General features: G+C 44.2%; 1 protein-coding gene across 1 annotated transcript in view; it reads left to right on the top strand.

The window, feature by feature from the left end:
* METTL8 (methyltransferase like 8) overlaps positions 1 to 25,275 on the top strand; it is a 105,891-nt gene that overhangs the window by 26,634 nt on the left and 53,982 nt on the right. The window contains exon 3 of the mRNA XM_040971703.1: positions 25,055 to 25,209. Coding sequence (XP_040827637.1) covers positions 25,067 to 25,209 — 143 coding nt within the window. The 5' untranslated portion in view covers positions 25,055 to 25,066. The remainder of the gene's footprint in view (positions 1 to 25,054; positions 25,210 to 25,275) is intronic.

The following is a 25,275-nucleotide window of genomic DNA, read 5'->3' as shown; positions in this document are numbered from 1 at the left end:
AAGGATGGGAGCAGACTGAACAGGACCAGGTTCCAGCACTTGCCAGTGAGAGTTGGGACTGGGGGCAGGCTGGGTCAGGCCAGGCTACAGCGGCCAAGGCAAAGGCCAAGGCAGGTGAGGGACTATGCCAGGCTGGGTCAGAGCAACCACTGGCATGCATGAGATCTGTGGTTGGGAACAGGCCTGGTTGGGGAGCAAAGGGGACACCCTGGCTGGGTTGGACTTCCCACTAGTGAGTGCAAAGGCCAAAATGGGTGCTGTTGTCTAGTCAGGGCATGGCTGCAGTATTCCATGGCACATGTGTGGGCTGGGTCTGTGATGTGCCAAACTGGGCTAGACTCCAGTACCCAGTGGTACTTGCGAAAACCAGGGTAGGTAGAGGACAGGCTAGGCTGTTTCTGCCTCTGCTGAGCCATGTGTAAGCTGTGTCTGGGTTTGGACTAGGCTTGGGTGGGCTGTAACACTCAACAGTAAAAACTGGAATGGGTGAAGGCTGGTAAGGAAAGGCCACTGTTCCTGCTAGGACAGGAGATGGACTAAGTAGGGCTGGCTCATCAACCCACCAATTGGTGTGAGAGCTGGCATTGGAAAAGTTCTGATGGAGGAGCTTGGGTAGCTCCTCTGTCAGGACACAGTCCCTGCAGGTGAGCACAAGAACAATGATAGGGAGCAGCCTGGACCATGCCATGAAACAGTACCCACTGGCATATGTTTGGTGCAAGTCAGGGGCGAACCAGGTTGGGCCATTTCATATCACCCGTTGGCAAATCTGAGCACCAGAATGGAATGTGGGTCAGGCTGGGTTAGGTCACAGCACAAAGCAGTTCACATAAGAGCCAGGACTAGGGGCCGGCTGGACTGGGCTAGGCTATCGCCCTCACCAGTGTGAGTTGGAATTGGGGGTGGGCTGGGCCCAACCAGGCTACAACACCCACTGGCAAATGTCGAGGAAAGGCAGGCCAAGCCAGACTGGGCCACAGCACCCAACCATCACACATGAGACCCAAGGGAGTGAGGGGGTGAAGCTGGTAGTGGGACCCTCCCCTGCTGGACCACCATTCCCACTGGAAAGTGTGAGTTGGAATGGGGGCAGACCAGACTGGGCAGGGCTACAACCCCTGTTGGCCTCTTGTGGGCTGTGGGCTGGATCAGGGGAAAGTCCGGCTGGGTTGACTTCCTACTGGTGGATGCATATGTCACAGTGAGTGTACATTGGCTGGGCTTTTGCCACAGTATCAGCTGGCAGATTCAGGCATGGGGGGCTAATTCTGTCAAGTTAAGCTGCAGAACTACCTGGAGAGTGCAAGATCCGGGAGCGGGAGTCAGCCCATGTGGGACAGACTGGACCTGCTTAACATCCTGACAAGCACAGGAACCAGGGCAGGGGGCGGGCCTGGTGGGGGTTATTGTGGGTTGCTCTGACAAGGGTACAGCTCCTACAGCTCCCACTCATGTCTGTGAATGCCGAGTGTGCAGTGGGCAGGATCAGGCTGGGCTGCAATACCCTTTTGTTTGTGTAAAAGACAGGAATGGATACAAAACTGACCTAGCAACAGTAGCCACCAGCGTGTGAGTAAGCTGACTGGGGTGACAGACTGTGCCAGATCCTGTATTGGCAAGTACACACAAGAATCAGGTCTGGGATCACCTCAGATGAAGTTTCCATGAGGATCCCCCCAAGTGAATTGCTGGACTCAGAACCCCAACCATGAAGAGAATTGCAGATTCCATGGTCTGACTGTCGAGTGCATGTGTCAGAGCTGGGCCTCTTCAGTGATTTAGATGAAGTAGTGGACAGCATATCTAGGTGCACATGGACAATATGGCAGTACATTGGAGCCTGCAGAGGATACCTGGTGCCACAACAGAAGACAGATATCAGAACAAATCAATCAACTACTCCAGCCAAATGTTGGCAGCAAATAACTGGGCAAAAGGAGATTCTAAGGTGGACTATGTCAACCAGTAGATTCTGGAGACATATCATTGTGCTTAGAATGGTGAGACTGGCAGTAATTCAGAACTGTGAACTGATGAACTATTGCAACCTCATGAGCAGACCCTCCGAGCTTGCCCCATGTCGGGGACCCTGAGGTGGTGTCAGGTGGCTGCCCTCCATCCCTGGGTGCAGAGGCAATTTGGGAGGTTGGGTGTGGCATCTCTCCCTGTCTCCTCCTTTCCCCAAGATACAGGAAGGAAAAAAAGAGAATTTGGAAATGGTGATCTCACCCACTTTCCTGTAGCCCTTGACCTTAATGACCTTAATCAAATATGTAAAAATCATCAAAAATAAAAATAATTAATAATTTTCAAAAATGGTAGGCAAGTATTTGGTATATATTAATGGCAATTTCTCTCTCTGGGATTCTTGTGAGCTGCGACAACTGGGAGTCATTCTTAGGGAGTCTTACAAATGCTTTTTTTTGTGCAGAACAAGCTCAGTGCTCCAAGAATAATCATTATAGATTCACAAAAACAGCAATACTGTTTGCTTTAGTTCCTTGGTGTTCCTCTATTTGTATTAAAATGTAAGAAAGCAATTGTAAAAAGCAGTGGGTGATAAGATGTTACATGGTGGGGTGGGTGGGATGGAACACAACATTGTGATCCTATATTACTGACATCCCATACTACTACTTGTTCCAATCCTAGCTGCTCTACTTCTTTTTATTCTTAAAGATTTGTATAGTTATTTGAAAGACAGTTAGAGAGGTAGAGGAGAGGGAGAGAGAGCAAGATCTTCCATCTGCTGGCCACTTCCCACGGAAGTGGCCAGAGCTGGGCCTGTCTGAAGCCAGTAGCTTCTTCCAGGTCTCCCATGTGGATGCAGGGGCCTAAGTACTTGGGCCATCCTCTGTTCCTTTTCCAGCCCATAAATGGGAGGTAGGAGAGAGCTGGGTCAGAAGTGGAGCAGCTGGAAATTGGAGTGGTGCCCATTTGGGATGTCGACTGCAGCTTTACCTGCAATAGCACCAGCCCCATCTGGCTGCTCTACTCCTACTTTGTTCAGTCATCCTTCAGCAAACCTCTGCACTACCATTCTTTTCCTCCTCACACCCTCTTTGTGATTCTAGTCTGACTGAAGCCCCTCCACTGGACCCTCTACCTATTACCCCCTGGACACCTCCTCCTTACTCCCACCTACTCACCCTTCCCCAATGTACAACCTGACTCCTGACCTGTGCCTGGGAAAGCAGTGGAAGATGGCCCACATTCCTGGTTCCTGCCAACTGTATGGAATACCTAGATAGAATTCTTGGCTGCTGGCTTCACTCTTGCCCAGCCTCAGTGTTGTAGGCATTTGGGGAGTGAACCAGTGGGAAGATCAATGTCTCTCTGTTTCCCTGTGTTCTTTTTTCTCTCTTTCACCCTCCTCCTCCCTTCCTCTCTCTAGCTCTGTATTTCAAATAGACAAAATCTTACAAAAAATATTAAGCCATAGAGGAGGAGCCCTTCGCCTATATTTTGAGATTTCCATACTAGAAAATTAGAGGGTAGTAACAAAAGCTGTAGATCTGCCTTTTGGTTCCTTACCTATATGACTGAAAACAAATCCAAATTTCTGCTTGTTTGAGAAACCTCCCAACCTCCTGCGTTCTTCCTCAGCCAACTCAGCTGTCCCTCAGCCATTAACCTTTGCCCTCCAAGGTGGAAAAGCCCATACAAACCAACTGAATCCCGCCTATCACTTGCCCACCCAGAACCTAAACTTGCCGTGGCTGTGTAAATACTGGGTTTGTAGAGAGTTGGAGCAGCACTTTCTATCCTCACCAGTGTCTTTTTCAGGTTTGTCTCCAAATACAACTGTTCTCCCTGTTGAGTTCATGGTCTCTCTTTTTTGCTTTGTTCCTATACTCTAATAGTTGGTGTCCCACATAGGGAGGAAGTTAATGATTGGTCCCCTTGCCCACCTAAGTGCCTTAGAGTCTCATATGACTGGTAGGCAGTCAGGGGAGAGTTCTCCTTGTGCCTAGCTGGCAGCTTATACCTGCCTGCCCTATGCCAAGGGCTCCAGTATCTTCTGGGTGAAAATCATCACTTGCTTCCTCCTCTTGGTTTTCTTTTCTCTTGTAGTGAACTAGAGATAAAGACCACAAGGTGACTGCGATCATCTAGCTCTCATGGTGCCCTTCATTCCTGAAGGGTAATCACAGCCAGCCTCTCCCCAGCACAGCTGAACTCCTGCCCAAGATCTCTCACCCTCTGTTCCCCTTTTTCTGATTCTACCACTTCCTTCGCAACCGGCCCAATTAAATCTGCCCTTACCTTTCCATCTTTCTGGTGTCACACAAACTCTAGCCAGGAGCCTCTTGCTGAATCTCTCCACTACATGCCACAGTGGACTTGATTCCCAACCTGTGGATTGGTAAAAAGTTGGCCTGTCTCTCCTCAGGGTACCTGGGGCAGACCAGAAACAGATCTTTCTCTTTGTTCCCTGAGGGATTTGATGGGGGGGGGGGGGACACTTATCCTACACATCTTAGCCTGGGGGCACCTGGCCAAGTGTTGGGATCCACTTCTCCACAGTGAAACTATTCCAGCTAACTCCTTTCCAAGGAGATACCCCAGAGCTGAGTGCCCAACCTCCACTTTCTTTTTTCTGTTGTATGAGTTCAGTTTGCCCCTGGCCTGTTTCCTAAAGAATCTATCAGCCTTGTGCCTGAAAGGGAAAGTAAAGCCAGATGTGTACTACATCTTGTCCTCAATGTAAGTTAAAAATGATTCTCAGTGGCAAGAATTTGGTGCTTTAAGCCCTCTTACCACCATTCTCTTTGTGATTCTGATCTGGCTGCTGACCTTCCACTGGCCACTCTGCCTGTGCCTCTTCTGAGTGCCCCCTTCCACTCCCACCTACCAACTCTTCCCCCAGTGAACCGCCTGACTCCTCACCTGACTCCCTTCCCTCTCCTCCTTTTACCTCCTCTCAAAGCCTGCAACTCTGGCTGGTTCTCCTGCTCTGCGAGATGGCTGGAGGGAAAGGTCCAGTTAGAGTCCAGGTCCCTTTCTCCTTATCAGACTTTAGTCAAAGAACCCTGAGGCTTCCACCTAGAGAACCCTTCCAAGTATCATAAAGAATTATTTACCTGACACCATCCTAACATATAACTTGGCAGGACCTCTGTCATTCTTTCATCTGCTGTAGCTCCAGATGAGTAGGAGCATGTTTGGTGTATTGCTGAACAGCATGCAGATGAGTTACACTGCCAGGTCCCCAGACCACCAGAGACCACCCAGGCCATCCCAAGGGCTACCTTTGTCCCAGAATGGACCTGTCAGCCCAGAGGCTGGGGGATACAGGCCCAAGATCGCATGATATTCTGCCTATTGGTGGTTACAGATAGAAATAGCTTTAAGCAGGTCAAGTATGACAGGTTTTGCAAAATCACCCAGAGGCATGAAGAAAATCCCACTCTCTCTATGTCCTGCTTTATAGAGGCAATGATAAAATATTCCAACATGGATCCAAAATCCAGAGGAAATTTTCCCTTCCTCGCCCCTTTTTAAAAAAAGATTTATTTATTTTTATTTGAAAGGCAGATTTACAGAGAGAGAATGTGAGATTGTCCATCTGCTGATTCACTCCCCAAATGGCAACAATAGCTGAATCTGGGCTGATCTGAACTAAGCAGCCAGGAGCTTCTTCTGGGTCTATCATGTGGGTGTTGGAGCCCAAGGCCTTGAAGCAACTTTCACTGCTTTCACTGTTGCATTAACAGGAAGCAGGACTGGAAGTGGAGCAGCCAGCACTCAAACCAATACCTGCGTGGGATACAGGGAGGATCCCCTCTGGGACAGCCCTCTGTTCCACCAACTCTGACACAGGAGATCTCATCTCTGTTCAGGTTAACAAATGAGGAGGCCCAGATCTGATAACCTGTGTTGTAAATAAGTCCAAGGGTGAGAGGGACAACATCTGGGAGGCAGAGCTCTTTCTTGGTGGATACTGGGGCTAACTTATCTTTTGGATGAATAGTGTGGCCCACTGCTTCTGTCTCCATTATTGGCATGAAGGACCCCATTGAAACATTGAACAAAACTTCTTTATATTGCTGCTTTGGAGATACTACCCTCCCGCACTCCTTTCTTGTCCTCCCTGGCTGCCCTGCTCACTTTGTTCCACCAGTTAAGAGCATCAATCTTTGTTATGCCTGGGGATAAAACCCAAACATTTATCCCCCATATCAACAACTTACCTCTCCCCATCTCTTTATCCCAGGCCCCTTCTCTCCCTCCCTCCCATTTTTCTTTTGGTTTACTGTGTACTGTGGATTATACTCCACCCCATAATTACTACCCACTGCCCTCCTGTTTGCATCTCCCTAAAGGATTCCACAAAAACTTGTTGTTCAATATCCTAAAAGTCCAGAAGGTCATAGAAACCCAAAGTTGATTATTAACCGCTTCCTTCAGGCTTACATCCTTGTTCCTACCTGCCAGCCATGTAACACACCTTTAATTACCAACAGAAAATCACATGGCTCCTTCCATCTAGTAGAAGACCTCAAACGCATTCCCTTTCCTGTGCATTCCACCTGTCCACCTGTGCCTCTTCTCCCAAATACCATGCCCTCTCCCCACACATAATGCACACAGCATTTTTCTCCATTTTGCACCTAAAGGATGCTGTCTTCATCATTCCCTCAAATCATCCTCTCCACCACTCTCTGCCTTTACTTAGTCTGATCCTAATTTCCACCTTTTCTGACAGCTTACCTGGACTGTTTTACCTTAAGATTCTCAGGACAGCTTCCATGACTTTGGACAGGCCCTCCAGATGGACTTAGTTTCAATCAGCCTTTCACCAAGCACGCCTCTTCTACTCTGTAGCTCCTTTCAGGAAACCTTTTTCAACATGCCACAACTTTTAAAAAATTTTGTGATTGGTAAGGAGTATCTCAGGAAAAGCTCCAGCAATTCTCCACTTTTGCTACCTTCCTGGGACTCTCATACTAGTAGATGCTCATGCAACCTCTTCAGCTTGAAAACAGACTCTAAGGTACAAGCAGTCTCCTGGCCCAGGTGGCAGGAGGCTCTGCCACCGCTGTGGCTTGCCTCCATAAGCACATGGCCAGAGCTGGCCACTGAGCCTGAGAGTCCTGGCTGCTGCTGCGCTCCTCATCTCTGGGGCTCAGAAACTCACCTCGCACCAACCACTACAGATTTGGTCCTCACACAGGTCCTTCCCAACCATCAGCCTCTTCAGTCCCTATCACCCTCTGCCACTCAAAGTCTGCACTGAACTGTCCTCCAGCCTACTGTCACCTTCCATCTGCTTAACTCAGCAACTGCTCTTCCCACTAAGGTCTCTTATCCCCTCAAGCCCCATTCCTGCCCTGATTATCTTGACTTTTCCCTAACCAGATTAGCATATCACAAACACATTCCACTAGCTTCTCACTGGTTTATTGACTGTAGTGCCTACAACCTCCCCTCCCCTTTTCTGCTGAACGTGTGATAATTGAGTGACATCATCTTGGTATCTTCTCTTCTCCCCTCTCCCCCCAAGGGTCATTGACTCTTAATCCCTACGTAAGGGCATAATCTCCCCACATTTGAACTATTGCCTGGACTTGAGCCCTGACTTTGGCCAAGGGAAAAACCATTTGTATCTGCATGGATTTCTGACATGCTTATAACATCCACTCCAATACCTGGATATGGCAATAAAAGAGCTCCCTGACCAACCCAAAGAATTCCTATAATAAATAGAGAACTAGGGCCCGGCGGCATGGCCTAGCGGCTAAAGTCCTTACCTTGAACGCGCTGGGATCCCATATGGGTGCTGATTGTAATCCCGGCAGCTCCACTTTCCATACAGCTCCCTGCCTGTGGCCTGGGAAAGCAGTCGAGGACGGCCCAGAGCATTGGGACCCTGCACCCGTGTGGGAGACCTGGAAGAGGTTCCTGATTCCCGGCTTCAGATCGGCGCAGTACCAGCTATTACGGCTCACTTGGGGAATGAATCATCAGACGGAAGATCTTCCTCTCTGTCTCTCCTCCTCTCTGTATATCTGACTTTGTAATAAAAATAAATAAGTCTTTAAAAAAAAAATAGAGAACTAGTAAAGGCCCTGCTAGATGCTGCCCTACTACCCATAAGTGCTGTTATCATCCATTGTAAAGAACATGAGAAAGACAAACAATATTTGTGGGAGGCTGAGAACCAAGCCCACCTAACAGCTAAAGCAGCTGCCCCCAGCAAAACAGTCCTATCATTTCTCTTAAGCCTGTTTCCTTTCTACTCAGATTTAGAGATCACTTGTTTTCAACAAGGGGACTCCATTAAGGTTTCTAGATACTATATGCTCCCTTTTTCTAGTTTACTTTTCTGAAAAAACCCTCCACTTTCTGTATTATTCAAACTCAAATCCTCCTCTTCATTTTCTAAAATCACACATATACCTGACTCCCACTATACAGGAAATTCTACGTATCATAACCCTGACATGTAACATCTGTCCAACTGTTCATTGCAATCTCAGACACCTCCATTCTGTATTCACCAGGCCCTTGGATCATTCCTGGGGAGGACTAGCAAGTTCATTTCACTCATGCCACCAGTAAAATAGTTATGTTACTTTCTGGTTATAGTGGATGCCTTCTTGGGTTGTGTGCAAGTTTTACCACCACTAACAAAAGAGCCTTCTTCATTTCTGCTATCCTGTTAAGACACATTCCCTGTTTTATACTCCCTGCATTCATTCAGTCAGATAATGGATCAGAATTTAATCTCCAAGATACTCAACTAGTATCAGCCTTTCTCCATATCTCGCAGCATTTCCACATTCCCTGTTGTTCCCCCCCCTTTAGGAAAAATAGAATAAATGAATGGAATTTTAAAACAAGCTCTGACAAAGCTCTTGATCCAGGTCCACCTGGACTGTGAAACGCCTTCCTCCGGACATAGGAAGAATTAGATATCTTCCCTGAGAGCAGTTAATGCTCAGCCCTTTTAAAATTCTCCCTTGGTGACATCTTTTACTAGACTCCCTCCCCTCCTTCCATAACTCTGAAGCCATTTCTTTCCCTACCTTCCCTTTTCTCAATAAAACACACTCTTGTTTATGGACCTATGTAGATATACCTCTACCCAAATCATACCTTCTTCCTTCTGACTGCACTCCTAGATTTGTCTGAAAAAATGAGGCTGCCTTAAAGCCACAATGGAGAGAAACTAACAGGTGACATTGCCCACCTTAACCGCTACTAAACTCAGGGGACACCCTCTCCAAGTACATTTCCCTGCATTAAAATGAGCAACACTTCCCCTCTTAGCTTCTACTCCTACAGGTCCCACAACTGTCAGGCTGACATGGCTCCCCACATTACTGGAGGAACAACCTCTTCATGCCCTTGACAAATCCTGAATTCCACAGATTCCTGGAAATAATTTTTCAGGAAAGAGTGGTATTCAACTCCTTCAGCTTACCTGTTTGACATGTCTTCAGAACTGTGGCTTCAGGGTGACTTTGTGGCTTGACTCCCACTCAGACATCCTTTTTAAACTTTTTGTTTACATCTCTTACTGTAACGTATTGCCACAGCCTGTTACTCTCTGTAGTTACAGACTTAACCCTAACCTTCGTCATAGGTTTGACATCAGTCACTCTAACCAGCTGGGCCTTGTGGGCGGGAATAAAAATTCACAGCTCTCTTTTACTTCTTTTTGACCAGATGAGTCTTTTGCTATCATCAGCTCCCCTTAGGTAAACATGCTTTCTTTTTTTTTTTTAAGATTTATTTAAAAATTTTTATTGCTAAGTCAGATATACAGAAAGGAGGAGAGACAGAGAGGAAGATTTGTCCATTGATTTACTCCTCAAGTAGCCACAATGCTGGAGCTGCACCGATCTGAAGCCCAGAGCCTCTTCTGGGTCTGCCACACGGATGCAGGGTCCCAAAGCTTTGGGCTGTCCTCTACTGCTTTCCCAGGCCACAGGCAGGGAGTTGGATGGGAAGCGGGGTTGCCGAACCTGTGCTCATATAGGATCCCGGTGTGTGCAAGGTAAGAACTTTAGCTGCTAGGCTTCCATGCTGGACCCATGTTTTTATACTGAGTCTTTAACCATACTTGGCAGCTCTACCAGTGAGAATAGAATAATTTTCAAGATAATATAATTTGCCAATTTGAGATTATACCTTTTCCCCATAAGATTAGCAATTAATGTAACCAAAACTTTCACCTATCAAACCATCTAGTTTGATACATATGAAGTGATACCATGTGAAAACCTGGAGAAACATCGGCTTCTTAGTTCCGCAAAGAACTATCTTTGTTCCTAGTCTTGCAATGGCTGTGATCAAGTGTGGTGGGCTACCAGACATCAAGAAAGGTCAGCAACCACTCAGTTCCCAAATCAGGGGAAAACAAAAAATGTTCTTGTGCGAGTTTCCCAGCACCTAGACAATTCTAGAGCTATAACTTCCAGTGATCCCTTGACTTTTGGCATTAGGTTATCATTCAGACCCTGTAGGATGACATCCTCCAGTTAGTTGGGCCACTCCAAAATCCCATGCAGACATATGTCTGTTATGCCAATTCTTTGCTAAATAATCTGAAAGTGAATAAAAGAGGTCTCAATAAAACTCTCCTATTAAAACTCCTACATGTCTATCATATGTACTAGCTCTCATCTGTTCTTTGGGTATTATTCCAACACCTCTTTGTGTTGGATCTGTACACATTTCAACCCCAAGGGCTGACAGTCTTCCCTAGCCACCACTGGCAAACAGCCAATGTAGGAGTGGGCATAGGGTTTAAGACCCCACCACACCCTAAAGTAAAACTGCTTATTGATCAAAACAAAATCTTCCTGGAAAAGCCCTTGCAGTTTGAAATCCTTGGAGTTAATAGAACAACTACTGGATACAGGCAAAATGACCTTTTAAAAGATTTATTTATTTTTTACTTGATGGAGAGAGAGAGAGAATCTTCCCTTGATCTTAGCCAAAAGGTCGAGAAGCAATGAGAGAGAGAATCTTGCATCCATTGTTTCATTCCCCAAATGGCTGTAATGGCCAGAACTGGGCTGGTCCAAAGCCAGGAACCAGGAGCTTCTTCTAGATCTCCCACATGGGAGGCATAACTACCTTTCTCTCTTATACAAGGCCCCTTTGCCATGGCCCCACTCATTGGCCAGGCTCTCTGCCTCACACAATCTCCCTTTACTTATTCCTGTGAAATGGGCTCACTGCCCAACACAACCTGTAAATGAAATTAAAACTCTCCCTGTTCCCCAAAATAGTTCGTTTAAACACACCTTTCACTGAATAACACAGCTACTGTGGCATCTGTTTGCCATGTGCATAAATGATTGCAAAGCTTGCAGCCTGTTTCCTTCCTTCTGATAAGATGTATAGGGCCAAACGTGGTGATCCGGCATACGTTTGTCTCCCCACTAACTGAATAGGAACTTGTCCTATCGCTTTTTGGTTTCCTACTCTGTGCCATATTCTAGACTGGTCTTGATTTGCTTCCCCCTAACCAGACATCGAGAGGGATTTGGGACTTACCTGTTGTTAATCATGCTGGGTGTCCTGGCAAGAGTGGGACAGGAGTAGCAAAAGTGGCATCTTGGCAGAGAAGGCAAATATAGTCGAAAACATATCTTGCTCACTCAAAGATTGCTTTCACACCAATAATTCAGATGTGGTAAGAGAAGGGATAGGATGCATAAAAAAGCATGCTAATGGAATCTGTTCCTAGAATAATCCCACTTCATCTTGGCCACCTTTTCCACCATGGCCAATTTCCCTAGCATCTCCTTTTCTGACAATCACAATGCTTCTATTCCTACCATGTATAATTAACATATTTGAAAGGTTCTTACAAGAACAAATAGATGCCTTAGTCTGCGCCACCACAGAGGAACATTGTGAGATTTACCCAAAGAACAGACACACTGCCCTCCCCAGCAGGATGTATCCAGAAAGACCCAGAAGCCCATCTCTGGATCTATACTTAGAATCAGGAGGACTGATGGAGCAAGGACAAATGCTTTGGAACTGCTTTTCCATTCCTTGCCGATGTGACCAGAACAGATTGCAAACTCACTCTGCTGGGAAACTTCCCAGCCCCCTGCATACACCCCAAAAACCAAAGCCAGTGATGGCTTTATAAACACTTAGTCTGTGCCTGAATGGTGCTCTCTCCCCTCACTGGTAGTGGGTCCCTACTCTGGCTGTTGAGTTAGTGGTCTGCCTCCTCTTTGTCTTATGCCCTAATGGGAGGAGAATAAATATACTCCCTTAAGTCTCAGACTGTTGCCTGCCAATGACATTGGTTGCTATTTGAGTCAGGTCCAAGAAAAAAAAATTGAACGATATAAAGGGAAAGAAGACATTTGGGCCTCCTTAAATTATTTGCAATAAATTTGAAACTCCTGTAAAGACTGGAGAATCAATTCCTTGACCCTCCATGAATATGTAGAATCCAGTAGCAGAAGGCAGGTGAGTGAATGGTATTTATATGAATAACAAAAGTTGGTCAGAAATCGTGTTGACTGTCCAGTCAGGCCGCTTGAGGTAGAATGGCTTCTCCATCCCTTTTTAATTGGATGATCTTAAGCATGTTAGTTTACTTCATGTTTCACACAGTCTCCTTTCCACCCCCCAAATAATAGCTCATGATAAGGAAATGGAAATTCAATAAGATAATATAATTAGCTTTCCCTTCCCATTGGATCCGTGACTCAACCAACTGCTGACAGAAAATATCTGGGAATAAATGGCACGTGTGCGGAACATGGCTGGACTTGTTGTAATTCTCTAAGCAGTACCATATAGCAGTTACTCAATAGTGTTGACATTGTATTCTGTAAGTATTTTAGAGGCAGAGGTTGGAAACTTTTCTTTCAAGAGCCATTTGGATATTTATAACATCATTTGTGGGCAACACAAAAATGATCAACTTAAAATCAGCATGCAATGGCGTATTGAATTTCAAGTTCTGCCTGTGTTTACCTTGGCAGAGTCACACCAAATGATTTCAGAGGTCTTCTGTGGCCCCTGGACTAGATATTCCTTAACTCTGAAGATATGTGATATGATTTGTATAGGTTCTATACAAAATATTGTGCCTGTATTTTCACAATATGCTGTAACGTTTTGATTATGTGCAGATCTTGTTCTCTCCAAAATCAACGAAGACAGCTCAAAACCATTCCTGTAGATATTGCAGGATGATTGTATGTGTAAAGTGCTTAAAACAGAAACTCATGTGTGACAAATACTTAAATTTTTAAAAATTGATTTTTATTTATTTAAAAGAGAGGCAGACACATGGAGGTCTTTTATCCACTGGTCCACTCCACAAATGCTTGCCTTAGGCAAGGCTGGGTCAGTCCAAAGCCAGGAGTTGGGAACTCAAGCTTGATCTCCTACATAAATGGCAGAGGAGCCGGACCACTTGAGCTACCTACCAGGGTGCACATCAGCAAGGAGCTGGGATTGCAACCTAGGCTACTATGGAAAGCAGGCATTCCAAGTCCCATCTTCGCCACTGTTCTAAAGAGTGCCCCAAGACTTTTAAAATGGAGACTTAGGTAAAAGAGGTGTTTCAATTGATGTTTTACCTTTCAAAATGTCTTTTCAATTGGTAAACATATTGTTGAGAGTCTGTTTTAACTAAAATCATCCTTCTTATATATATAAAGAGTTCTTAAAACTAACAATGGCTTAATTGGCTAATCCTTCCCTTGCAATGCCAGGACCCCATATGGACACTGGTTCATGTCCTGTTGATCCACTTCCAGTTCAGCTCCTAAGGCCTGGGAAAGCAGTGAAGGATGGCGTAAAGCCTTGGGAAGCTGTACTAGCATGGAGAATCTAGAAGAGGTTCCTGGCCTCTGGCTTCGGACCTGCTCAGCTTGGGCTGTTGGCAATCATCTGGAGCATGAACCTGTGGATGGAGGATCTTTCTCTGTTTGTCTCCCTCTCTCTATAAATTTGTCTTTCAATAAAAATAAATAAATCTGGATAAAAAAATATGTTGGTTTACAAAAATAAAATTGCAGTTATATTTATTGTTTACATTTTTAATGTATGAAACATCCACTTTACATATTACAGAAGAGTATGTTATACTTTGTGGCTGTGATCAGACAGATAAGTAAATCATTGTGAAAAGGGTCTCATTTTGGGTGAAGGCAAAGTGTCAGACCACAGTGTGTCTCTAGGACAGAAATCTGTTGCCCACATGTTGTCCTGCTCTTTCAAGGCCTTTTCGTTTGCTCCTAAGCTCAGTGTGGTATTTGAGTGGTGGTTGACTGAGAAAACTGGTTTTAAAACCATCTCCTTGGCTTGTCATACAAGATAACGAACCCACGTCATTTTATATTTGTTCTTTTCTTTCTCTTCTAAAATAGGCACCTACACCTAGAGCTGGCAAGAAAACTGTCAGCTGCTCATAGCATACCTCTGAATACTTTGGTAGTGTGGTAAATGCTATTAATAATGTCACTCTGTCAATCTGATACTTGTGTGAGCTTTGACTCTTCTGGGTAGTGTCTTATGTCTGCTTTAGCCAAATGGCTATTCATAATTAAGTCTTGACATTAAGATATCAAGGACCCTGGCTATGAAGTCAGGTGCAACTCTGGTGTGTGTGTGGGTGGGGGGAGGGGTTATTTGTTTTGTTTTGCTTTTATAAGGATTTATTTATTTTTATTTGAAAAGCAGATTACAGGGAGAAAAGGAGAGATAGAAAGATAAAGATCTTCCATCCACTGGTCCATTCTACAAATTGCTGCAACAGGTAGAGCTGAGCTGATCTGAAGTCAGGAGCCAGGAGTCTATTTCCGGTCTCCCAGTGGGTGCAGGGTCCAAAGGACTTGGGCCATCCTGTACCACCTTCCCAGGCCACAAGCAGGGAGCTGGAAGGGAAATGGAGCTCTGGAATGCCAGCACTACAGAATGAAGGATAAGCCTGAGGAGCCATGGCACCAGCCTCACAACTCTGTTTTGTTTTGGTTCTTTTAAGGAGAGTCTGTAGGCGAAAGAAGCTTCACTTAACTCTATGGAATAAAATTTGGTATGGCTCAACTCATTTAGCCTCAAAAAAGGGTCAGGACCATACAGGAGCATACAAGTACCTCAACAGGATAGGAAGATTTCTGTTGTCATATTTGTATTTCCTGTTGGTTGTTAGATCTCTGCGCATATCCTACAGATTTCTAACTTCCTATCCTTTGACCTTCATCTCCATAGTCCTGTACCTTTAATCCCATATCCACTAATTACCAAGTTCTCCATTCTCTCTTCCTACCAACCCTTGCAAACACCACTTTACTTTGTGTCTCAATGAATTTGTCTACATGGAACTTCATGTGAGAAGAATCAAGCAATTTTTGCTCTCCCCTGAATGGCTTGTTTCACTTTACATAATGACTTTAAGATAGATATCAATTGTCCTTCCTTTTTAAGGCTGCTATTCCTTTGTATATAAGTATTGCATTGTTTTGTCCATGATCTGTTGATGGACACTTGGTTGTTTCTAACTTTTGGTTGTTGTCAGCAGTGCTGCTAGCATCATCATGAGTGTACAAATAATTACTTTGAGTTCCTCCTTTCACTTCTTTGGGGTCTACACTTCAGTAGAATTTCTGAGTCATATGGCAATTCTATATTTAACTTTTTGGTGATGTGCCGTAGTGTTTTCCACCATAGCGGCTGTGTATAAGGGTTCCAATACAGCCACATCTCCACCAACGCTTTTTGTTTTCTGTGGTTTTTTTAAATGTGTATTTTAAGAAAATAATAGTAATAATGGATCTGATATTTGTTTTGATGCTAATTCTAAACTTATTTAATAAATTTAAGATTATTTAGGCTTTCTCCTGTGTTTTCTAAAGTTATTATATTAAATTGTGTTTTCCAAAAAATGTATCCTATCTAATGAGTGGAATAAAATTGTTCGTAATATTCTTGTATCAGTTTCTCCATGTCTGTGAAGTTTGTGGTAGTGGCGTTCATTTCATTCCTGTTGCTGGCAATCTGTGTTCTTGGAAGCACAAATGTTTGTGACTGATTTTTCCAATGTTTATCAGTTTTATTAATCCTTACAAAGGATTGATTTTTTACTTTGCTTTTGCTTGCTTTGTCCATTTTTATTTGCTTTTTGATTTTTAATTATTTACTTTTTTCTACTTATTTTGGACCTAACTTACTCTTCCTTTTCTAATTTATAATGATAGAAGCTGATTTCCTTGTTTTGAAATGCTTCTTTATAACAAATGATTTGAAAAAATACAAATTCATACCTAAGCATTGCTTTAGTTGCATCCCACCACATTTTGAAGTTGTAAAATTTCATTGTCATTACTTAATATATGTTCTGATTGACTCTAAGATTTAGTTACTTTTTTTTTTTCAGATTTGGTTCCTTTTTTTTTTTAAAGGACTTTTAAAAAAAAAAAAATAGTTGCAAAGAGAGGGAGAGACAAATCTTCCATCCTCTGGCTCATTCGCCAAATGGCTGCAGCAATCAGGCCTTGAGCCAGGTCAAAGCCGAGAGCTTCCTCTACATCTTCCATGTGGGTAGCAGGGGCCCAAACATGTGGGCCATCTTCTGCTGCTTTCCCAGGAAAATTAATAGGGAACTGGACTGAAAATGGAGTAGTTGGGATTTAAACCAGCACCCATAAGGGATGCTTGCTTCACAGGCAGTGGCTAACATGATACCCCATAATGCTTACCTGTAAGAATCAGAGATTTTTGTTGTTGTTAAGATCTATTTATTTCTATTGGAAAAGCAGAATTTTAAAGAGAGACAGAAAGATCTTCCATCTGCTGATTCATTCCCCAAGTGGCTGCAATGACCGGAGCCAAGCCAATCTGAAGCCAGGAACCTCCTCCTGGTCTCCCACATGGGTACAGGGTTCCAAGGCTTTGGGCCATCCTTCACTGCTTTCCCGGGTTACAAGCGGAAACTGGAAGGGAAGTGGGGCAGCTGGAACACAAATCAGCACCCATATGGGATGTTGGCACTTGCAGGCAGATGATTAGTCAATTGAACCATTGTGCCAACCCCAACGATTGGTCTTTTACCTAGATTATTTAGAACTGTATTGCATAATTTCTAAATATTTGTGAATTTTTCTAGCTATTCTACTGTAATTTTGATTACCACAGTAAGAATCAAAAATATGCGGCTTGAGAGAGACACTCTTAATTATTTAAAAATAATTTGATTTTTCAGTTTTTATTTGTTTTGATTTTATTTACAGATGGAGAACAGAGATAGATCTCCTGTCTAATGGTTTATTCTCTTAATGCAAACAGGTGCAGGGTCTGGGCTAGGCAGAAGTCAGAGATGTAGCACTCAGTCTACTGTGGGTGGTAGGGACTTGCCACTTTATCACCTGCTTGCTCCCAGGGTACACGCATTAGCAGGAAGCTAGAACTGGAAGCTAAGCCAGGACTCAAACCCAGGCCCTCTGATACAGGTTGCAGGGCTCACAAATGACATCTTAACAACTGAATCAAACATCTGCCCTGTGAAGAGCACTTTAAATGTAAGAACATGAAAGATTACATTTTTTAGAAGATATATACAATATTGCATTACACTGCTGATGGAACTATATTAATCAACCAATTTCAAGAAAATGGATTTCAAGAAAATGTTTATTACTAGAGGTAAGGAGGAATATTTAAAAACTCAATTTGTCAAAATATTAGCATTGAATATTGCATTAGAAAGCATTGTCTGTATAATTTCAGCACTTTGGGATTTATTGGTATTTGTTTTGTAGTCTAGCCTGTACAGTCTTGATAAATATTCCCTGTTCATTTAAAAAAATGTGTATTCTGTTGCTATTAGTTATAGTGTTCTTTCTATGCATGTCTTTTAGGTGAAGTTGATTATATCTAAAGTTGCCATAGCCTTACTGATGCTTTGTGAGGGTTGTTAAAAATTGCCAAATGTGGGGCCTGGCTGCGTGGCCTAGTGGCTAAAGTCCTCGCCTTGAACGCACTGGGATCCCTGTTTCTCCTTCTAACTCTGCCTTTCAAATAAAAATAAATAAATTTTTTTAGAAAACCACTCAAAGTTTTACTGTGAATTTGTTAGTTTCTCCTGTTAGAAAGTTCTGTTCATTTTCCTTCATTTATGTTAAAGCCTTGTTATTAGGCATGTGCATATTTAAGATTGCTTAATAAATTGGCTCTTACCTTTATTAAATGTTCCTCTTTATGTCCTTAAGAGCCTTTTCTGGTATGGCCTTTGTCTATTAATATAATCCCTAAATCATTCTCATGTAGTATTTTCATGGTATATCATTTTTTCATTTTAATTTACTTGTGTATTTATTTCCATATTTAACATATTGTCTTATAGGCAGTAATGAATGTATTTATTGTTGGGTCCTGCTTTTTTATCCAAATTATAATCCACATTTTCATTGTAATTCATTTATATGTAATTTAGTTATCAACATGGCTGGGTTTAAATCTTGGTATTTGTTTCCTGTTGATCCTTTCTGTTTTTAATTCCTCCATTTTCCTTTACCTACCGACTTTTTAATTTGAAAGACAGAATGACAGAGAGAGAGAGAGAAATAGATTGTCCATCTGTTGGTTTATTCCTCAGATGTGACAATGGCCAGAGCTGGGCTAGGCTAAAGCCAGGCGCCAGGCACTCCATTGTGGCAGGAACCCAGCTATTACAACCATCATCTGCTGCTTTATGTGCATTAGGAGAAAACTAAACTAGAACTAAGGGGACAACATTATCTATTATGCTACCTTCATTGGCCCAAATAAAATATGTCAAACTATCCCTACTTGTATTATTTGAGATAAAAAATTATTTTTCCAGGTAATTTCATTGTGTGATTATCCTAGTGAATACTGTGTTCAAATTAGAGTATATCAGATGAGTTGAGAGAGTACCCAAGGGAGTAAGAAAATCACTACTGTGGCCAGACACACTCTCTTCTACCAAAATCCTGTTTAAGGCTGTCCCTGCCCTTCTGTTCCCATCACAAAGTGAAATCATGATGTAGCAAGCCTTTTGCCAACACAGTCGTCAGAGCAAAAGCACATATTTGTTAAGCATTGTCAGTATAACCAGAGAGCTGCCTGGGTATTATCATACTCTCCCATCACTTCCTTCTTCCTCACAGCCAGGATCTTAGGAGCACCTTCCAATTTGTGTTGGACAGATGTTATTTTTAGATAATTGGTCAAGCAGTTAATTCATGAGCAGCTTGGCAGGGCTTTTAGCAGCTTGCAATGCAGTTAAGGAGGCATTCATATACTTTTTTTTAGATTTTTTTTTTATTGGAAAGGCAGATTTACAGAGAGGAGAGTCAGAGAGAGACTTTCCACTTGCTGGTTCACTCCCCAAATAACCATAATGGCCAGAGCTGAGCCAACTGAAGCCAGAAGCCAGGAACTTCTTCCAGGTCTCCCACATGGATGCAGGGTCCCAAGGCCTTGGGCCATGCTCTACTGTTTTCCCAGGCAACAAACAGGGAGCTGGATGGGAAGTGGAGGAGCTGGGACATGAACCAGACCCATATGGATCCTGGCGGTTTCAAGACGAGATTTAGCCACTAGGCTGTCATGCTGGACCCACATTCATATAATTTTATCCTGTATTTATCCATAAAGAATGTATGCTAGTGTATAAAAATTCTATCTTTATATAATAAAAAATAGCAATGCAAGGCTGCATGTGAGTATTACAGATAATGAATAAAGAAATAGATTTCATTTAGCTAGGGAAGGCGCTGCCTATGCAAAGAAACTGCTGCATGTTTAGGCCCTGATCATGAAGTGCACTGTCTTCAGGTCAGCAAATGACAGGGTACACACTGCTGACATCTTTCTGAATTGTCTAGTATCTGGCTAGTTTTGTCTTTCTGTCTCTGACTGCAGAGGTTCTTCATCATTTTTAGTGAGAGAAATCCCTGCCTTTTCTTTCCATCTCTCTCCCTCTTTTCTAACTATAGATAGATGTGGATAAGTATCACATGATTATCTGAAGAATTGAGATTTCTCTTTGATTTGGCTTTCATAGATGGGAAATGTTTGCATCATTTTATACAAATTGCCTTTCTTTCTAGATGCAATCACTTTCTCCTCTAAAGCATATAGCAGATTTTATGAATAATATTCAATGCAGAAAGAGCTCCAAAAATAATTTTACAGGTAAGGTGTTGTTAGGCTGATGTGGAACACTGGCAGGCGAAAGAACAAAGGCACATCACGGGAAGGGTAGCAGGAGGCGGAGCGTTTCGTTTCATTCGTTTCACCGAAGAGCTTACATTTAGTAGAGCAGGAAAAACAAACAAGCAGGAGCATCTGCACTAGCTAGTGAGTGCCTCATCCCTTCCCACGGCTTAGTCACAGTGGAAGGGAACCATTACAGTGTTTTGGGTGTGTACAACTAAACTCCACTGTCCCCTTTTATCTCTAAAAGGAAAAGCTTGAATTTTGTGTTTAAAACCACAATGAGGGTTTGTCGTTGTTGTTGTTTTAACATTCTCCAGTTTGTTTTGAAATTTATAGTCTTAAAAATCCACTCATTTCAGTAAGGCGGTTAAGGTACACACTGCATGGTGTTTTTATGCCTAATAGCACCTCTGATAGTCCCTAATGCGTATTATGTACACACATGCCTTTTAGCATCTGGTTCTACCTGACAGCTTACAGCATTAGGCTGAACATTGTCATGAACAAGTAAAATGGCAAGCAGTGTTACAATGGATTCATACCAGAAAAAGCAAGCCCTTGTAGAACTTCTGCTTAATACCTTTCCATAAAGATTATAAAGTGACGTATTTACCAGCACATAATTAAGATGTCATACTCTTTAAATATTTAAATTATTCTTCCAGAAGTGGGATTTGGGCCAATCAGTTGATGATTCTCCTCTTGAGTTAGGATTTAAGCATGCTTTTTTAAAAAAAAGATTTATTTATTTTTATTGGAAAGGCAGGTTTACAGACCCACTGGTTCACTCCCCAAATGGCAGCAATGATTGGAACTGAGCTGGTGTGGAGCCAGGAATTTCAGGGAGCTGGATTGGAAAGGGAATAGTCAGGACAATAACTAGTACCTATAAGAATGCCACATTTGAAGGTGGAGGATGAGGCAATTGAACCATTTTACCAGCTCCTAAGCATGCATTTTGTATAGGAAAATCTGTTTTATATCCTTATTGCTGCTTATTCTTTTTTTTTTAATTTTATTTTAAAAAATAATTATTGCATAGTTGATCAGGGTGGGAATGATCAAGGTTTAGGGAAAATTGGGTGAATTTGTTACTTCCAAATTTGCCATTTCTTGTTGTTCCTGGGGAAGGGGAGAACAAAAGGGAAAACCACTCATGACTTTCCACACATCCCAGTACCCAGGGATGGGGAGCCGCCATCTCATATCAACTCAGAGTCTCGATGTGTACATATTCCGAGGGTTCTGTCCAAGTGGTTTGGATAGTTCTGAATTGCTGATTTCACTGATCCGAGGATGATGTCGCCCTCCCAGTGTCCATGGGCTCCATTCACCGAAATTATTTGCTGTCTTTGTTCGCTTGGGGTTGTTGTCCAGTTAGTTCTGTTCTCCTGCTACAGCATCAGATGTGCTGTCTTAATCTTGTTTTACATCATGGCCTGTGTCCACTGCTCCACCTTTTTTTTATCAATTAGGGCGTGTTCTTGCAGGCGAGTAAGTCCAAGAAGCTGGGCCAGGTGTCCCAAGCATCGCCGGATCCTTCACCCCTGGGGTTTGCAAACCCAACACCCACTTCTTATGCCAGCCCTGAGAGTCAGACCAGGAGACCCAGTTCCCACCAGATTCCCCACCCCAGGGTTCATGGGACAACATCCACCTAGAAGGTGGGTCCCAGGATCTGAGCCAAGTGACCCACACCCCACCAGTTCCCCCTGTCCCTGGGGCTCAGGAACCCATCCCCCACCACCTGTGTGGACCCCATGACCTGAGCCAATCTACCCAACTCATATCAGATCCCCTGTCCCTGGGATTCATGTACCTGGCCCCTGTTTGGCCCAGGCTGGAATGACTCGCTTCACCTCAGCTTCCGCAGTCTTATTGCACCGCCTGGCCTAGTCGAGTCTGTCTGCTATTCCAGCTCCTGCTGGTGAGTGTTGCAGCCTATCCCCATCCAGCCTGATTGTTGTCCTGGTCCTAATGTGAACAGGTTGGTGTTCTAGCCCGATCTGGCTCCTCCTGCCAGATCTGGTTCTCAGATCTGCCAATAGGTATTATGTGCTGGCCCAAACTGGTCTGTCCCCAGAACTGATCCACATGTATACTGGTGGGTACTGTAACCTGGCATGGTCTGGGCTGCTTCTTGCCTTGCTTCTTACGTTCTCCTGCAGGGTCTATGTCCCAGAGAAGGAGTTTCCTAAGCTCTTCATCGAGTCTCCTCCCAGTGGCAGTTCTTGTGCACACCATTGGGTCATTGACCCCAGGTTGACTTTGTCCAGCTCCTGTTGTGGTAAGAACAGTGGCCTTGCTCAACCGGCCATACCCATTCTGATTCTTGTTGATGGTTTTGTAGCCCAGCATTACCTGGTATGCACCCAGACACAGCTTGCATGTAGTTCAGCGGGAGTCAAGACCTGGTCTGGCCAATTCTACACCCAGAATGGCTCTCATGAGTACCAGTGGGGGCTGGAGTCAAGCCCAATTTGTCTCACCACCGCCTCAGTGCACACGCATGCCGGTGCAGTCAGTAGCCATGTACACTCATGCCTGCTGCATCCAGTCCTTCTCTTGTTCTCACCAGTGGGAACACCAACTGATCTGGGGTGCTCCCTTAAATCCCCAGCTAGACCAGACACCATCCTCAGTTATAGGAGGAACCAGCAGAGATTGCAGTTCTACAGGGGTGAGCCCACATTGCCCCCACAGATTCTGCTAATGGACCAACTTATCTCACTCTTGTTCCCCTTCCAAACCACTGTGTGGGTCCCCTACATATATACACATGTCATGGACTTATCAATGGAAGTCCCTCAGCTGTGATTACTAACTTGGGTATAAAAAATAAAGGTCCTCTCCCACTGCTACCTGTGCAATCCCATAATCCTACATTAAGTCATGCCGCTTGAATCATGAGGGTATGCCCCCGGGCTACAGGTACTCCTGTGGGTCAAAAAACCTGGCCTCCAAGATGGGGTGGTCCTGGAAACATGCTGAGCCTTCCTCCCCCAAGGGAGCCAGTGTGCTCAGCTGCTTGTACCTTTTGCCAGGGTCGAAAAAAGCTGCTTATTCTTGAAAACTTTTATACAGGGGCTACCATGATAGTTCAATTGGTTAATCCTCCACTTGCAAACACCAGGATCCCATATGGGTGTCTATCCATGTCCAGCTATTCCACTTCTCATCCAGCTCTCTGCTGGTGGTCTGGGAAAGCCGTTGAGGATGGCCCAGGGCCTTGGGACTGTGCACCTGTAAGGGAGGCCTGAAAGAAGCTCTTAACTTCAGATTGGCTCAGCTTTGGCCATTGTGTCCATTTTGGGAGTGAATTAGCTGTTGGAAGATTTTTTTTAATCTATTTTTCTCTCTGTAAAAATCTGCTTTTCCAATAAAAATGAATAAATCTTTTAAAATTCTTTTATTTTGATAATCTTTACATAGTTGATTAGGGCACAAAAGGTCAAGGGCTACAGGAAAGTGGGTAAGACCATTGTTTCCACATTTTGTGTGTGTGTGTATCTGGGGTAAGGAGGGAGATAAAGGGAGAAGCTCTACCCATCCCAGGGTCCCTGACGAGGGGCATGCTCAAGTGGTTTTGATAGTTCAACAGTTCTGAATTGCTGCCAATCTCACCATTCCAAGCATGATGAAATCTCTCCAGAATCCACTGGCTGACATAGTCCACCTTACGGTCTCCATTTGCCCAGATTTTCACTGCCAACGCTTGGCTGGGGTAGTTGCTCAATTTGTTCTGTCCTCCATCCTCTGTTATGGTACCAGGTGTCCTCTGCAGGTTCCGATGGCCTGCCATATCCTCCACGTGCACCGGGATATTCTGTCCATTGTTTTGTCTGAGCCTCAGAGGAGGCACAGCTCTGACATATGCACTCCACGGTCAAACCATGGAACCTGCAATTCTCTCCATGGATGGGGTTCTGAGTCCAGTGGTTCAGTTGCGGGTATCCCCAAAGAAATATTATCTGAGGTGATCCCAGACCTGATTCTTGTGTGTACTTGCCAGCTCAGGGTCCAGCACAGTCTGTCGCCCCAATCAGCTGGTGGTTGCAATTGCTGGGTCAGTTCTGTATCCAGCCCTGTCTTCTACATGAACCAATGGGTGTTGCAGTCCAGCCTGATTCTGCCCAGCATACACTCGGTCCTCACACAAACCAGTTGGAGCTGCAGCCTAGTTGGAGCGACCCACAATAACCCCCCTTGCCCGCCCCCCGCCCACGCTTGCCGGTATGTACAGCAGACTTGTCCAGTCTGTACCACATTCTGGGCTTCCATGCTTTGACCACATATTAAACATTAAATAAGTAAATACCCTTTACAACAGAATTGGTCAGGGCTATGGCTTGCGAAGGATGCCAGCAATGTAACTCATTGTGAAGATGCCTTTTCCTTCTGCTGGCCTGAAAATACTTGACCCAGAAGCTGTCGTGGGTCCCTCCACTTTGGAAAGGTTTCCTTTCTCTTTCTCTCTCTTTTTAAAGATTTATTTATTTTTATTGGAAAGGTGGAAATACAGAGAGGAAGATCTTCCGTCTGATGGTTCACTCCCCAAGCGGCCACAATGGCTGGAGCTGAGCCAGTCTGAAGTCAGGAGCCAGGAGCTCTTCCAGGTCTCCCACATGGGTGCAGGGTCCCAAGACTTTGGGCTGTCCTCAGCTGCTTTCCCAGACCACAAGCAGGGAGCTGGATTGGAAGTGGTGCTGACGCCCGTATGGGATCCTGGGTACATGCAAGGTGAGGACTTTAATCACTACGCTATTGCACCGGGCCTGAAAGGTTTCCTTTCTCTATCAGGCTGTACACTTGGTGAAGCAAGTCTTGACCATGCGATAGCTAATATGATCCACATTGACTAATGAATTCTTTCCAGGTCCTGTTGAAGATGAATGTGCTTTTGAGAAATCGCCTCTCGTGTCTGATGCTCATGACAGTGCCTCACAGATGCCAGAGTGGTTCCCCGCCAGCTGTCCCCCTGGGGTCAAGGATTTTAACTGACCCAGCCCGAGTGTTTGAACACAATATGTGGTGAGTTTCTTTTTTTTGTCTGACATTGTGTATGTGGTACTTAAATATCACCCAGGGTATTATTTT

The sequence above is a fragment of the Ochotona curzoniae genome, unplaced genomic scaffold (genome assembly GCF_017591425.1).
Source record: "Ochotona curzoniae isolate NIBS_2020 unplaced genomic scaffold, NIBS_Ocur_1.0 contig_2210, whole genome shotgun sequence".
Lineage (NCBI taxonomy): Eukaryota > Metazoa > Chordata > Mammalia > Lagomorpha > Ochotonidae > Ochotona > Ochotona curzoniae.
Note: the sequence above shows the minus strand (reverse complement) of the source record. Positions and strands in the feature narration are given on the sequence as shown.